Here is a 12,973-nt window from a genome sequence, read left to right as displayed (position 1 = left end):
TACATGGTCTTGGCCCGAAGATTGATATTTTTATGGGCATGTTGTATGTAACTGACACTTTCCGCTGTAAAGTGACAATCCCAAGGATTACAACAGTGTAATCTCATCTTTACGCTAGCAATTCCCGAACAAGGGACCAGTTCTCCGTCTCAGGGTCCAGAAAAAAACCTTCGGTTTTGAATCTATGTGTGATATGAGTTGCAATTTAGTAATTTCCACATATTCCCCAGTTGAATTTGCGTTCGAAGGCGATGTTGCTTTTAACAAAAGGGATTTTATTGCATCAAATATGAACCGTGTGTCATACAGCTACCTTGTTTTGTAACCTGCTTGTATCCCAACCTGTTCCCCTGTTCATTTTTTGCACTTTAGTTAATTTTACGACTATATAATGCGCGATGTTGTTAAATTAAATTTGCCGCTTTCATTATTTCCCCCACCGATCTTGTACTTGTATGACTATGATGCGCACCATGCGCTCGCTCTCTTTTCGCTGCTGTATGTCAACCCACATAATGTACTAATAAAGTACTGCTCTTTTTGTTGTTACGCTGCCTTTATTCACAACCCCAAACTTAACAGATGTCAATTGTGCGGTTTCGGGTTGTTCAAGCTCCAATCGGGAAGTTTAAACTAATGACAGTATTCTATGCATGGATATAATTTTAACAGAAACCAAAATCAACTTACCTTAAAATAATGTGTTGATATCGTATTCTTCGGAGCGAGGACGTGGTGAAGATTGAAGTACACAAATTAAATGTGACTTTGCACATTGCACAATGCGGCAACATACATTGAAAATGCAATTGTAAATTATAAACAATCTGTTAAACAATTTGCAGCTGTACTAATTAATGTCAGTGTCAGTAGTCGGCGAAAAAGATCATATTTGACAGCTAACTTTAAAGGTAGAAGCCGACAGAAGCAGTCACGGGCCAGTTAGTACTGGTAGTTCGAGTAATTTACTTTCATTTTAACTAAATAGTAGATTTAGAGTTAAAACCACGTGGGACAGCTGTATGTACAACCGACGTGTTAAAATAGTAATTAAAATTCCTACCTGTATGGCAGGGTGCCATCAAGAGCTTGATTGACCGACGGAGGGCTACTCAACGCCAATCCCTTTCCAAGTAACGAACCGTGGGAGTTTAACGCATGAGCCGCCACCAATTCCGCAATTTCAACGTCAAGATCGCTTCCATCGCCTGCACAAGTTCACATTTGCCTTTTGCTCAGAATTTCCACAACACTTACTGTCTCCGTTTGGCAATAAAAGATCTTTTTTAATCAGACTCGCTGAGCACATTCCTCCCAAAAACGATAGTTCCGCCTCCAAATGTTTCAGACCGGTCGACGGACCGCAGATTCCGGGGAAGGGCCACTCGTACCCGACTACGAGGCATTTGAATCCGTAAAAGCTGGCCCGTTCGTCTTTGAGATAGTCCGAGGCGGTCTCGAGTGAAAATATTACCTCGTTCCCTGGTAAGATTACCGCCGACTGAGGCCATTGTGTGCTATAACATTGCGGTCAAACCAAATACGCAGGGCAAATCGCTTACCACCCAGTAAATTTGTGCAAAACAGGCCAGTAAGGCAAAGGTGAGCCGTCGTACTCGTCAGACTCGGAGGCTTTTTTAACACCTGCCGCTCCGCCTAGGCTAGGGACGTACAGCTGCAGAGAATCTTCCGGCTGCGCTGTCGAGCACGAGGGATCAAACTCTAACGACATCCACCTTACGGTCTCAGGGAAGGCAACCCTGTAAACACAGCCACTGTGGCTACGCTCATCAAATTGGCAAAGCAACAAACCGATAATTTGAGACAGTGGATGGTTTGTACGGGTGATCACTTTGTATCCATGTATAATGTTGGCTAGTGGTATTGTTAATATCATTGGATTCGAAATGATTTCCTGATCCTCCCGAGCTGCCCAAGTATGGCGGCGGAACTGCAGTGCCAGACAGTAAATTTAGTGCGGCTACATGTGGAAGCATGTCTTGAATTAGGTTTAAAATGTAGACTGCGTTCTGGAAAATTTCGTTACTGGATATTGTTGCGAGCTTTCAGAGCATACCCGAGGATCGCTTGAAGCCAAAGGGCTTATGTGGGCCATAAGTAATGGTAGTAAAGTTGTCACGACGCACGCGCTGCTTAGAATTTCCGTTGCAGAAACATCTTCGGCTTTCTCTCTGGCCATCGCTAGCAGGTTGCAACAACTGCGAATGATTGATGACGTCATAGACAACGCGCCCTTTCGAGCGTGTTGTTCCAATTTTGTACTGGTAACTTTAGCACACTCGACCGGGTTGCTAAACATGGGAATAGAGAGTATGATAGATGCCAATTCAAAAAATTGAAGCTTATGCGCATGCGGGTGAGAGAGCGTTAATCACAAACCTATAGTATAAAATGACCGGTATTTGTCCCCTTGTTAGTGTTGTTCCATTGAAACTCAACGAACAAGTAGAAAAGGTAAATGTAGTGTTATCAGATCCCTTTACCGAATTTAAACCACCATCACCGTTATTAGTTCTACCACCGTGATTTCTTAATCTAATGGCATATTTAACATTTTCCTGTAACGTAAGCAAAATGGATGAACGATAAACGAATCCAAATCGCTACCTTTATATGCACGGCTTTATCGAATTTGATCTCGGCAATGTCCGGAACAAAATCCTCAGGGCCGAACGAGCCACGAGTGATCTCCAAGCTATTCCAACGTTGAGTGTGCGTGTGACTATCCGCGCCGTTCATCGAGCTTTGCTAGAATTAACAAGTTACCAACAGACTGCGCGGCGAAACTCGCATCTTACGTCTTCCAAAAGTTCCAATTCGTATTCGTAATGACCGATTCCTCCGTAGATACCGACGCCCGCAACTGATACGCCGGTTCTGTCCACCTGAAAGCAAATTGCGTCGGGCGAGCCATTACCGGTGTTCCACGTTCTGGATTGGTTGGTTCTTGTAAATCTTGACGGTGTCACGTGCAGAATTCGACCGCACGCACTTTGAAGATCTTCCTGCATTGTGAAACATGTACAAAGTCCATAGAAGATGGAGGCAAACATAATTCATACAATTGAACTTTCCGACTCTCAATCAAACTATGAAATGCAATACTATAATCTAGGATTGTGAAGGTTAATGGCAATGGATACGCGTCTGTGATGACATAAGTTTCTTAATTTGCAGTGGCAAAAGATGCTTGTATTGTTGGAACTGTTTTTACTCTTACTTTCATGGAAGAAATCTTTCATTTTAGTCTTAATCTTAGGAATACAAAAAAAATCATGATCTCCAGTGACTAATGGTAATGGATAGGCGTCTGATTTTGATCAATCCGAATCAAATGAAATAGACGTGTTTTATTGTGAATGTTCGTAAAAATATATGAAATATCATAATCTACAATTTCAGTAGATAATGATAATATTATGAATACAAATGATAATATCAAATGAAATATTAGTCTAAGTTAGTAGAATTTTGACGATGAATGGTGCGGGATAAGCGTCTATCATGGATCCCAATCAACACGGGGATGAAATACAAATCGTTAATGGAAGGTACATTTTATTATAAATCATAATGATAATATGAAAAGCCTTACAATCTAAAATTTGAAAATAATTGAAAATTGATACTTGTCTCTTATGAATTCCAATCAAAATATGGAACCAAAAAAGATTAATGGTAATGGATACGCGTCTCATACTATTAATTTCACTCAAAAGATGAAATGAAACGCCAGAGTCTATAATAATAACCATTAATGGTAAGCGATAAGTATCTTTTATTATGCAAATCAACCAAAACCATCTAAAATTTTTTGAAATGAAATATTACGATCTGCAATTTCGACTATTAATGGCAGTGAATATGCATCTCTTATTATGAATCTACGATGGATAAAACTAACTTACCTCCGTGGAACTACATTGATGTACCAATTCTGCGACAACTCTTGCAAGTAAATGGCAACAGTGCCTTACCAACTTAGCGAAGTATGTTATTCGGTGCCCCAAGAGGACTTGGTTAACCGGCTCAGTTACTAATTTTAAAAGATGATCCAAAACCTCTTTCCAAGTCCAATTTACACTCAGACCGTTCGCTTCCATCTACAAAAAAAGCAGTGCTTACGCGAGTTTTGCCACTAATCGCTCACCTGACTCCGGTAAGTCATCTGCTCGACCAGCACGGGATAATGATGCGAGTCTGTCCCGTTCATGGCCGGCAAGCCTGTATTGTCAGAGGGACTAAGTCCGCGGTTTATCGAGTTTTCTGTACTGGCGCCGTTGGGTAACAAAGGAAACGTGGTTCTTAGTCGCACGCTGGGACTGCATAATGCGCAAAGAACGGCACTTAGAAGCCGTTGACTGTTTGAGCTAGAGTAAGTGTCATTTTCCTACAACGAGAAGATTGTATAAGTATATTCTAATAACTGCGAGCACCTTTTCAATATCGGCGAGTAAATCGCATAAACACGTCCACTTAAGGTATGATGTAGGGTAAAATGCGTGGAAACAGGCGACGAACGTTCCATGGCACTCTTCCAATATGCTATTCATCATTCTAACGTGATAGCTGCCGTTCTTTGTAACCTTCGACTTGCTTGACTTTTTCCCTTGTATGGTCGCGGGTAAAATGTCCGACAAAATTTGTTTCAGCAACGCTCTCACGTCCCCTATGCTTTCCGCCAAGTGTACGTTTTCCAAGGGGGCTTTCTTCGAGATTTGCGACGGGTAGATTTCGTTGGTATAAGTTCGTATCAACCGCAAGCTGGCGCAACTTATATACACCAAGCGCTCCAATTCTAACGTCGTATACATGTGCTGCACGGCCTGTCCGTCCATTATTCCCAACTTGAAGGTATTCCACGACCACTGCAGTAACGACAATAAACTTTGTATGCATTCCTTCGTGACGGTTCGCGAAAAATCCTTGGACAAAATGTGGATCGGCTCGGAAAGGTCGAGTTGGCGACGAGGCGGTTGTATTTCAGCGGTAATCACCTTGTATAGGAGCTGCGGAATCTGGCCGGCGTTTACGTCGGTTCCGTTATTCGACTTTTTGGATGACTTAAAGTAAAACAGCACTTGGTCTTCTGTCGTGACCATAGTTTGACCGGACGAACCGCAGTCGCTACTTGGTCCACTTATTCGGCTCCAAGCGACATACCACCGATGTGCCTACAATACCACAAAAATTTATGTAGTTTAAATTTTGTTTAGCCGGGTTTTAATTTTTTGTTGTTTTTTAACGCATTTTCCAACGAGATTGGGCGCGCTATTGCAGCCACTTTCTCTGTCCGCCCGTCTGTCCGAGGCCTTAACTACTCAGTTTTCAAGATATTTAGTTCGTTCTTTTTGCATTCGGTAGCGTGTCGCTCTGGCACCTGAGTCAAGGAGAATCTTGACGTATGAGCTGCGCATGCGGAGGTTGCGCAATGTTAACTATAATTTGTTGAAATTTTAATCACAGATACTTGTAGTAAAAAGCAAATATATCGCATATAGTAAGAATCAGAAGTGCGCATGTGCACACTGCGCAATGCGAACTTTCTTATTTATGGAGATATTTCTTTGAAATTTTAACCAAAGATGCTTATAGCAAAGAGTAACGATAATAATAAGAGATTCAACGGCATAGAGAATAGTGTTGCATATGTATTGTGTGTTGCCTAACAAATTTTACTGCTTTTTCTCAATTTTATTGGCGTACGCTATTTCAAGGCAACTACTTGTTTAGAAGTTTATAAATATCATTGCAGAAATCCCAGCGTTGCCAAATGTTTAGTGTTTGCTTGTACTTATTTAGGTATCTATTATTCCTTGAAATGTATGACGTTTAGAGATATGTTATTCCATTCTACGCTTATAGCACAATTTATTAAAGTCCGAACGCTTGTTGGTTTGATTCATAGGTGCGAAGATAGAGGAAGTAGATATTTACTTCCGACTTGAACGGAAATAAACGAACATTTTTTTTTTAAAAAAAAAGGCCAATAGACGTTTTATAGCATTTATTGTACAAATAATAAGATAATGAAAGATTCCCGGAAAAAATGTTGCAACCACTTTTTAATTTTTGCCGGCCTATAAACAATGTAATAAATCCAAAATAAACTGCCTCAATTGCATTATAGTTGTGATCGAATGGTTCAAATTAAAAATGTGAACTGTGGACCAACGCAACCCCTGACGCAACCCCACCTCTTTAAAAATGGTTTCTTTGCGATAACTGAAAAACTACTTGACCGATTTGGACCATATTTTTTACCAGTCGATGTGACTAATGTCCCCTTTAATCTCATTACATTACAGTCCGATCGACCCACGCATTCCGGAGATATTTAAACGCTCCAGAAACCCTATATTTGGAGTGGAAGCCAATGTTGTTTTCAAAAATGAGAACGATTATCAATCGTTTAGATGGATGAATCACGAGCAGAGTGCGCGGTGGCTCAAGTTGAGCGGCAAATTTAAATACATATACTTATGTGTTTTTTCCGCTACTAGCCAATGGTGATTCCTGATGTTTTTTTTCTGAGGACATAAGGATTGTTGCATTGTAATGATTGATTGTTAATGATTAAACATCTCAGCGTATGTAGGCATCTATACAAAATTAAAGCAAACAAAATTTCCTGTAAAATAATCGCTATGCACATCATAAAATCCAATTTTATGAAATATGTTGTCTACTTTAATTTGACTGTAGTAGATGATCTAAAAAGGATGAATAACAAATTTAATTTACATTTTTACAATTGTGCCTGTTATTGGTTATTAAATTAAATAGTAATTACTGTCTATTCAATAGACGCCAACTAAACAGGAAAATACCAATGTAATTAACAATATAGGTACTGAATCGTTGCTGATTTCTTTTATACTTAAGTAATGTTTTCTAATTATATCATGTCCACATTTAATACGCCAATAAGAAAGAAAATTAAATGTGACAACCGCGCAAATATTTTAAACCGAAATTCTATAAAGAAGTCTGTAAATTTTCAATACGCGCCAATATTTTAAAGAGGCGGTTTGTTCTGGCCACCTCTACGCGAGGGCCCGCTTTTGGAATCCTAGCGGGCGAGTTCTTATAGCCAACACGCGTTTATACCATTGCGCTGTATCTCTTATTATGGGTACTCTTTGCTTATAGTAAAAGCAAACGTATTGCTTATTGTAAATATCAGATTAATAAGCGCATGCGCAGGACGCACAATATCAACTGCGCAGTAAGTGTCAACTTCCTTATTTATGAAGATATTTCTTTAAAATGTTAACCATATATGCCTCTAGTAATGAAAAACATAGCGCACATAGGTATGGCCTTTGGGGAAGTATTGATCAATTTATGGAAAATGCGCTGAAGTTACTCGCCTTAGGGCGAAAACCTTTCTACTTGTTAATAATAGAATTAGGAAGTGGAATGGAAGAGAGAAAAATGTGATAAATGTAAGAGGAAGTGTTCGAAACGACGCGGGTTGCTTTTTGCCTGTTGCAGGTCATCTTATGTCGTTCGCCCGGGCTTCTTGCCCTGAGTGTGAAGCCCTGGCCGCCGCGTTTTGGCGGTTCAACCTTACCTGTAATGGAACGGGATCCTCAAACATCATCGGATATTTCTGTCGAGGACCACACTCATAAGGAATTTCGTCCGTTTCCGCCAATAATTCTCCGTCATTCTCTTGTTCGCCTCCATCCGGGCCGATATCCAACAGTTTGATTTTACCCGTATACTCCCCTCTGCCGCCGAACAAACCAAAGCCTCCTATAACACACCCTTCAGTTTAAGCCCAATCGGTATACTACAACCTAAAAGCACATCCGTATCTGCCATAAACCTTATCGCTTCAATGCTATGACCGGAATAGCCCCACCCACCTCCGTGACTCTCAAATCGATTAACACATTGGAAATCTTCTCTGGTAAATTGTTTACCGGCGACCAATCGCCGATCGTCGACATCGTCTTTGATTGCGGTCATTTGCAAATTATGCGCTATTGTCAGCGTGTCCAGACAGCACAACAAGTTAATGGCAGCTTGTAGTCTCGTCACATGGCAATTGGAAACAACTGGCAGCGCCAATTCTGCGCTTAAAACAGCGGACAAATTAAATCCGGGAAGATCGATCTCGTCTTTGGTCGTATTCGCGACCGAAAACATCTTAATATCGGACAATAACTTCTTATCGCTCGTTTCTATGATACTCTTCGTTCTCAAATCGGATGCAATGATATTGTAGCACGTAACGTCGTGGTTTGTCGCATTGTAAGTCCACAGAATATTGTAAACGGAATCCATGCAAATAGTTTTGTTATAGAAATCCACTTGGTTTTTACTTTTGAACGAATTACAATTTCCCTCGCGCTTATTTATGATTAAGCTTCGAAAGCTGTTCGCGTTGTCAAGTTGATTGGGCAGCAAAACTACAAGTGGAACCTGCATAAGATGTGGCAAAAAGGCGGATCGGTCTTACTGATGTAGTTCCTATTTGCGGTAACCGTAGATTTCGCCAAACTAACGGAATTAATCAAGCTCTCGTCGATTTTTAAAAATGTCTGGTCGCCCGATGCGCCCACCCACGTCGCTCGGCGCCCATGTTTCGGCCCAATATTCGGTATCAAGCCAGGGGTTGCGAACCATCGAGGGTCTCGATATTTGGATGAGTTACTTTGACCCACTTGCGCGTCTGGAGGCGAAGACGCGGTGGCAATACGTCCCAGTTGTCCTTTCTGCAATAGATCTAGATTGAGGGGGGGAAGATAAAATTTGGGGAGCGGACCTGGTAATTGCCGAAGGTGTACACTTCGCCTTTGCCGGTTAGTACTACCGTGTGGTTGCTGCCAGCTGCTATATGTACAATGCTACAAGGTAATTTTACTAATTGAATGGAGGATTTCGGTGCGATATCGCCGCAACCGAGCTGCCCATATTGGTTGGATCCGAAACTATAAACCTGTACAAAGGTTAAGGTTAAACACAGAATAGGTTCCACGCACCTGTCCGTTCTGCAGTAGAAGTACCGTGTGATGCAAACCGCACGCGATTTGAGTAATCGGGCTATCACAAGGCAACTGTATTTTGGCGGGAGGAAGGCAGGCAATTCGAGTGGTATCTCGTTCTACGTCTGAACCCATAGTTTCTTTTCCTACGGAATGTTTAACTAATCCTGGTTTGAACCTACTTAATCAAATCCGCGCGCGTTCCTACCGTTTTTATTTAGACTCACTTACCTAATGGGTTACCATGCTTTGGTGAATTACTTGCGCGATGCACTGGTGTGCTAGGCACTATTGCAGGTGACGATCGCACGCTTTTCAATTTTGCCGTAACTTGCTTGCTCGATCCCGCCACCGAGATCGATTTTCTCGCTCTACTTTTACGTTCTTCGAGGCGACTCTGCAACTAATTGGTCCATAGCATCGACTTAGTATAGTTTTCTGACCAACCTGCTCTTGTAACTTGGTTCGTTGTCTCGGTGGAACAAACTCTTTGACCTTATCACGAAAGATTAGATCAAGTCGCATCATTCCCGAAAGATCAGCTGCACCATCAGGACCGAGAATCGCCAACTGACGATTGTCGACGGTGTCGCGAGCGCATAGTCGACAACAACCGCACATCGCGCATCCACTGTCCCCCTCTCCACACCCGCATTCTCTGCAAGTAGCGATAATATGGGGGAAAACTAGACGCGAGTAAACGTACTGTCCGGGTTTGCGATCGGGTCTCATGGACGATAAACAGCTGATCGAGTATCCCGTACATTCCTGACATACAGTGCAAACCATACACATATCGTGATGCCACTGATGACTGCCAGGGGGGCACATATGATCTCTACCAATAGACTCGACGTTTCCATCCGAACTCCCAGGAACGTTTTCAATTTCCTCTCGATTTGCAATTTCTTCTAAATCATCAAACATATCTTGCTCGTCGTGACTTGCGCCACCCGTTTCCATTGCAACAACCGTTGGAGCTGATTCTACGCACTCACTTTAATACCTCCACTCTGCCACTTGGCCCCTTACCTTCTTTGTTAAAAGGCATAAAATCCCGTCCACACTGATACTTGTTGTTTATTCCAAAAGTAAAGACCTGACCTTTCGTGGTCAATGCCACAGCATGTGCCTTACCCAAAGCTACCTGTACGATAAACTCCCCTTTCAAATTGCAAACCAAACCTGTTGTGTGATCAGCGTGGGTGGTATCTTTACCAAACATTAACAATTCTCCATCACGAGTAACTAAAGCGGTAGAGCCGTTATTACAAGCTGCATTAACAATGAACTGCCCATCTACTTTAATCATTTTTTTCGGTTTCGTCGGTTTAGGCTGACGTCTCATTTTATTCTGATCACCATCTTCACCACGTCGTGCAGTTCCTTTAAATAAAATATCAGAAAAATTTATCAGAAATATCATTAACGAATAGGAACGGATACGCATCGTGCTTTGTGGATTACCTGCAAAGAACACTGATCCATCTTCCGTCAGGAGAATCGAGTGTAATCCGTCATGTCCCATAGCAACGTGAGTAATTTTGGGCGTCTTCGTTAAAACCAGCTCGGTCCACTTACCGGTGCGTACACCCACTTGTTTAACACCAAGCGACGCTGCTTTCCCGCAATAAAAAACCTAGAATGGGTAATCTAAAATGTGGAGAAATAAAGCCTCCATTTACCTTTCCAGAAGTTGTTCTTAAAAGACCAAACTCTTTTCCCCCACACACCGTAGCAACCTCCTCCTCGTTACCGACGTTTACTGTGTGAGAAACAATATCGCTCTCATACGACGCGATACCCAAAGCGTCAACGCATTTGCGCGCCAATTTCAAGGGTAACTCGGTTATTAAAGATGCCGGCACAGTCTTGTGATTCAACATTCGCACCACAAATCCATCCTGCAATGACACTTCAAAATCTAAAGCACAAATTAAGCTAGAAGTATACATCTTTAGTCGGAGATATAGTGCCTAAAAGCTCGCCGTCTGAAAACACAACTGAAGTTGCAGCGTCTCGGCTAGAAACCGGCAAAGAGCCCGAAATGAGAAGACCCTGTCGTTCTATTATCAAAAACTCCCCACCTCTTCGTCCGATTAGTTTTAAGTAGAGGTTATTCTAAAAAAAGTAGCAATAATGTAATGCGCGCTTTGAAATTTTGCTTACGTCGCAATAGACTAGACTGCCCTTATCATTTGGATAAAAATCGGGTTTCCAAATGTACACGTGGCCTTTTAACGTGCCACCATATCCAGATCCAATTTTGAAAAGTCCCCTTGAGGAAAACAGGTATAGATATTGTCCGTCTGTAGCTAGCGATTTAAGCGTGAGTGGGACGTTTTGAACGTCGGACGGCATTCGTACTTGAAACGAGTCGATTTTGGAGGTGTGGGGCACACCGTGCGTGATCCAATCTGGTCGAATTGTTTTTCCCAGTAATATTCCATGGATACTTCGTTGAAGTGCTGTTAGGACTCCAGGCATCTACGAATATAGAGATAAGTTGTATTCTTAATATTAACCAACAGTCTATACAATTTAGTTAGGTATAGATTATGTACAAAGCACTGAAATTAGAACTTTCGCCCCTCTCCGCCAAACCGTCAAGTAGAGCCAGTTACAACCGAAATTGCAGGTACAGATTATAATATTAACAATACCAAGCCCGGTTGACCTGACCTTTTTGCCTTGCACCTGGTCAAATTATCCTATAGTCTGTGCATCAAAAATTTGATTCGTGGCTGTTTGAGCTGTTCCCGCTAGCGTGCTGCTTTTTAGAACCCGCACGTTATAGTAAAGTAGAGCTTAAAAGCTTTTGGGTAAAATGGCGCATGCGCAGGTGTGGTGGTGGTATCTGTGATAGCCACAGCAATTTTCTCTTCGGTATATGGAATGCCGCAGAGGGGAACAAGACTAATATTGACAGCTACTGGTCAGCACGATTACCCTTGGGCTTAACTTGTTGTTTACAAGGCAAAAAACGTCGCTTTTTATCGATCCAGGAGCACATAATAATAATAATAATGTAATAAATTTTAGATGTGGAATTGGTTATGGTATATTACCTTAATCTTATCATTCTTATTCACCGCACGGAAAAATTCAAAAGGATTGGGCAAACTCGTTCGCTAACCTGAGAAAAAGGCCAACTTTTACGTAAGGTCGTTTGAATGAAGTATAGTAAAAAGTGTTTTATTGTTCGGTAATTACAAAGATGCTTAATGAGGTATTAATAAAAATTAAAACTTGTAAAATTTGTTGGAAATTTGTGCGCTAAAACCCTAAACAAAATAAGCTTGTTGTGATATCCGCGTTGCACCTAAGGCTGATGAAATTGGTGAACATGTAGTACCTAATACGTTGATACATATTCCGCCACAGGAGACTTGCACCACCAGAGATAAATTAAAATTTAACTACTCGTTTAGGCAGTGCTAAAAACAATTAAAAGAGATAAACTTGTAACAGAAGTGATAGTGCAAACGTATTCAGTGAGGGGGAAAATCACTGTAGTATATTTTGGTGTATTTTGTAGAATTTCTCTAGAATTGTATAGAATTTTTTAGAACTTTAGAATTTTAGTGTACACAAGCTTTGAAGTGGTTTGCCTCGACTCATTGTAGAATTTTGGTGTGCACTACTAGCACTATGTAAAATTTTATAAAACTTTTTTAAACGTTTCTAAAATTTTCTAGAATTTATAGACATTTTAGAATTTTTTTAGATTTCTTGAATTTTCAAGAAATTTTTAGAATTTTTTTCCGAACACACAGGCACACACAATTATTTCATACAATTTTGAGAATTTTTTAGATTTTTTTAGAATTTTTTGAATTCCTTAGAATTCCTTTTAGAATTTTGGTGTGCACTACTAGCACTGTGTAGAAGTTTATAAAACTGTTTAAAACGTTTATAAAATTTTCCAGAATTTATAGATATTTTAGAATTTTTTT

General features: G+C 40.9%; 1 protein-coding gene across 1 annotated transcript in view; it reads right to left on the bottom strand.

Moving 5' to 3' along the window:
* Positions 1-12,973, bottom strand: part of LOC116174287 (E3 ubiquitin-protein ligase MYCBP2) — a 119,419-nt gene that overhangs the window by 102,941 nt on the left and 3,505 nt on the right. The window contains 24 exon segments of the mRNA XM_031492181.1: positions 1,064-1,208; positions 1,258-1,517; positions 1,563-1,760; positions 1,813-2,030; positions 2,078-2,312; positions 2,401-2,579; positions 2,629-2,769; positions 2,820-3,026; positions 3,930-4,124; positions 4,172-4,411; positions 4,458-5,195; positions 7,598-7,782; positions 7,827-8,441; positions 8,492-8,747; positions 8,798-8,971; positions 9,015-9,163; positions 9,249-9,414; positions 9,465-9,675; positions 9,724-10,003; positions 10,050-10,403; positions 10,485-10,656; positions 10,703-10,921; positions 10,971-11,138; positions 11,187-11,504. Coding sequence (XP_031348041.1) covers positions 1,064-1,208; positions 1,258-1,517; positions 1,563-1,760; positions 1,813-2,030; positions 2,078-2,312; positions 2,401-2,579; positions 2,629-2,769; positions 2,820-3,026; positions 3,930-4,124; positions 4,172-4,411; positions 4,458-5,195; positions 7,598-7,782; positions 7,827-8,441; positions 8,492-8,747; positions 8,798-8,971; positions 9,015-9,163; positions 9,249-9,414; positions 9,465-9,675; positions 9,724-10,003; positions 10,050-10,403; positions 10,485-10,656; positions 10,703-10,921; positions 10,971-11,138; positions 11,187-11,504 — 6,023 coding nt within the window.

This window comes from Photinus pyralis, unplaced genomic scaffold (assembly GCF_008802855.1).
Source record: "Photinus pyralis isolate 1611_PpyrPB1 unplaced genomic scaffold, Ppyr1.3 Ppyr1.4_LG6, whole genome shotgun sequence".
NCBI classification, from domain to species: domain Eukaryota; kingdom Metazoa; phylum Arthropoda; class Insecta; order Coleoptera; family Lampyridae; genus Photinus; species Photinus pyralis.
The sequence above is the reverse complement of the archived record's forward strand: the minus strand, read 5'-3'. Positions and strand labels throughout refer to the sequence as shown.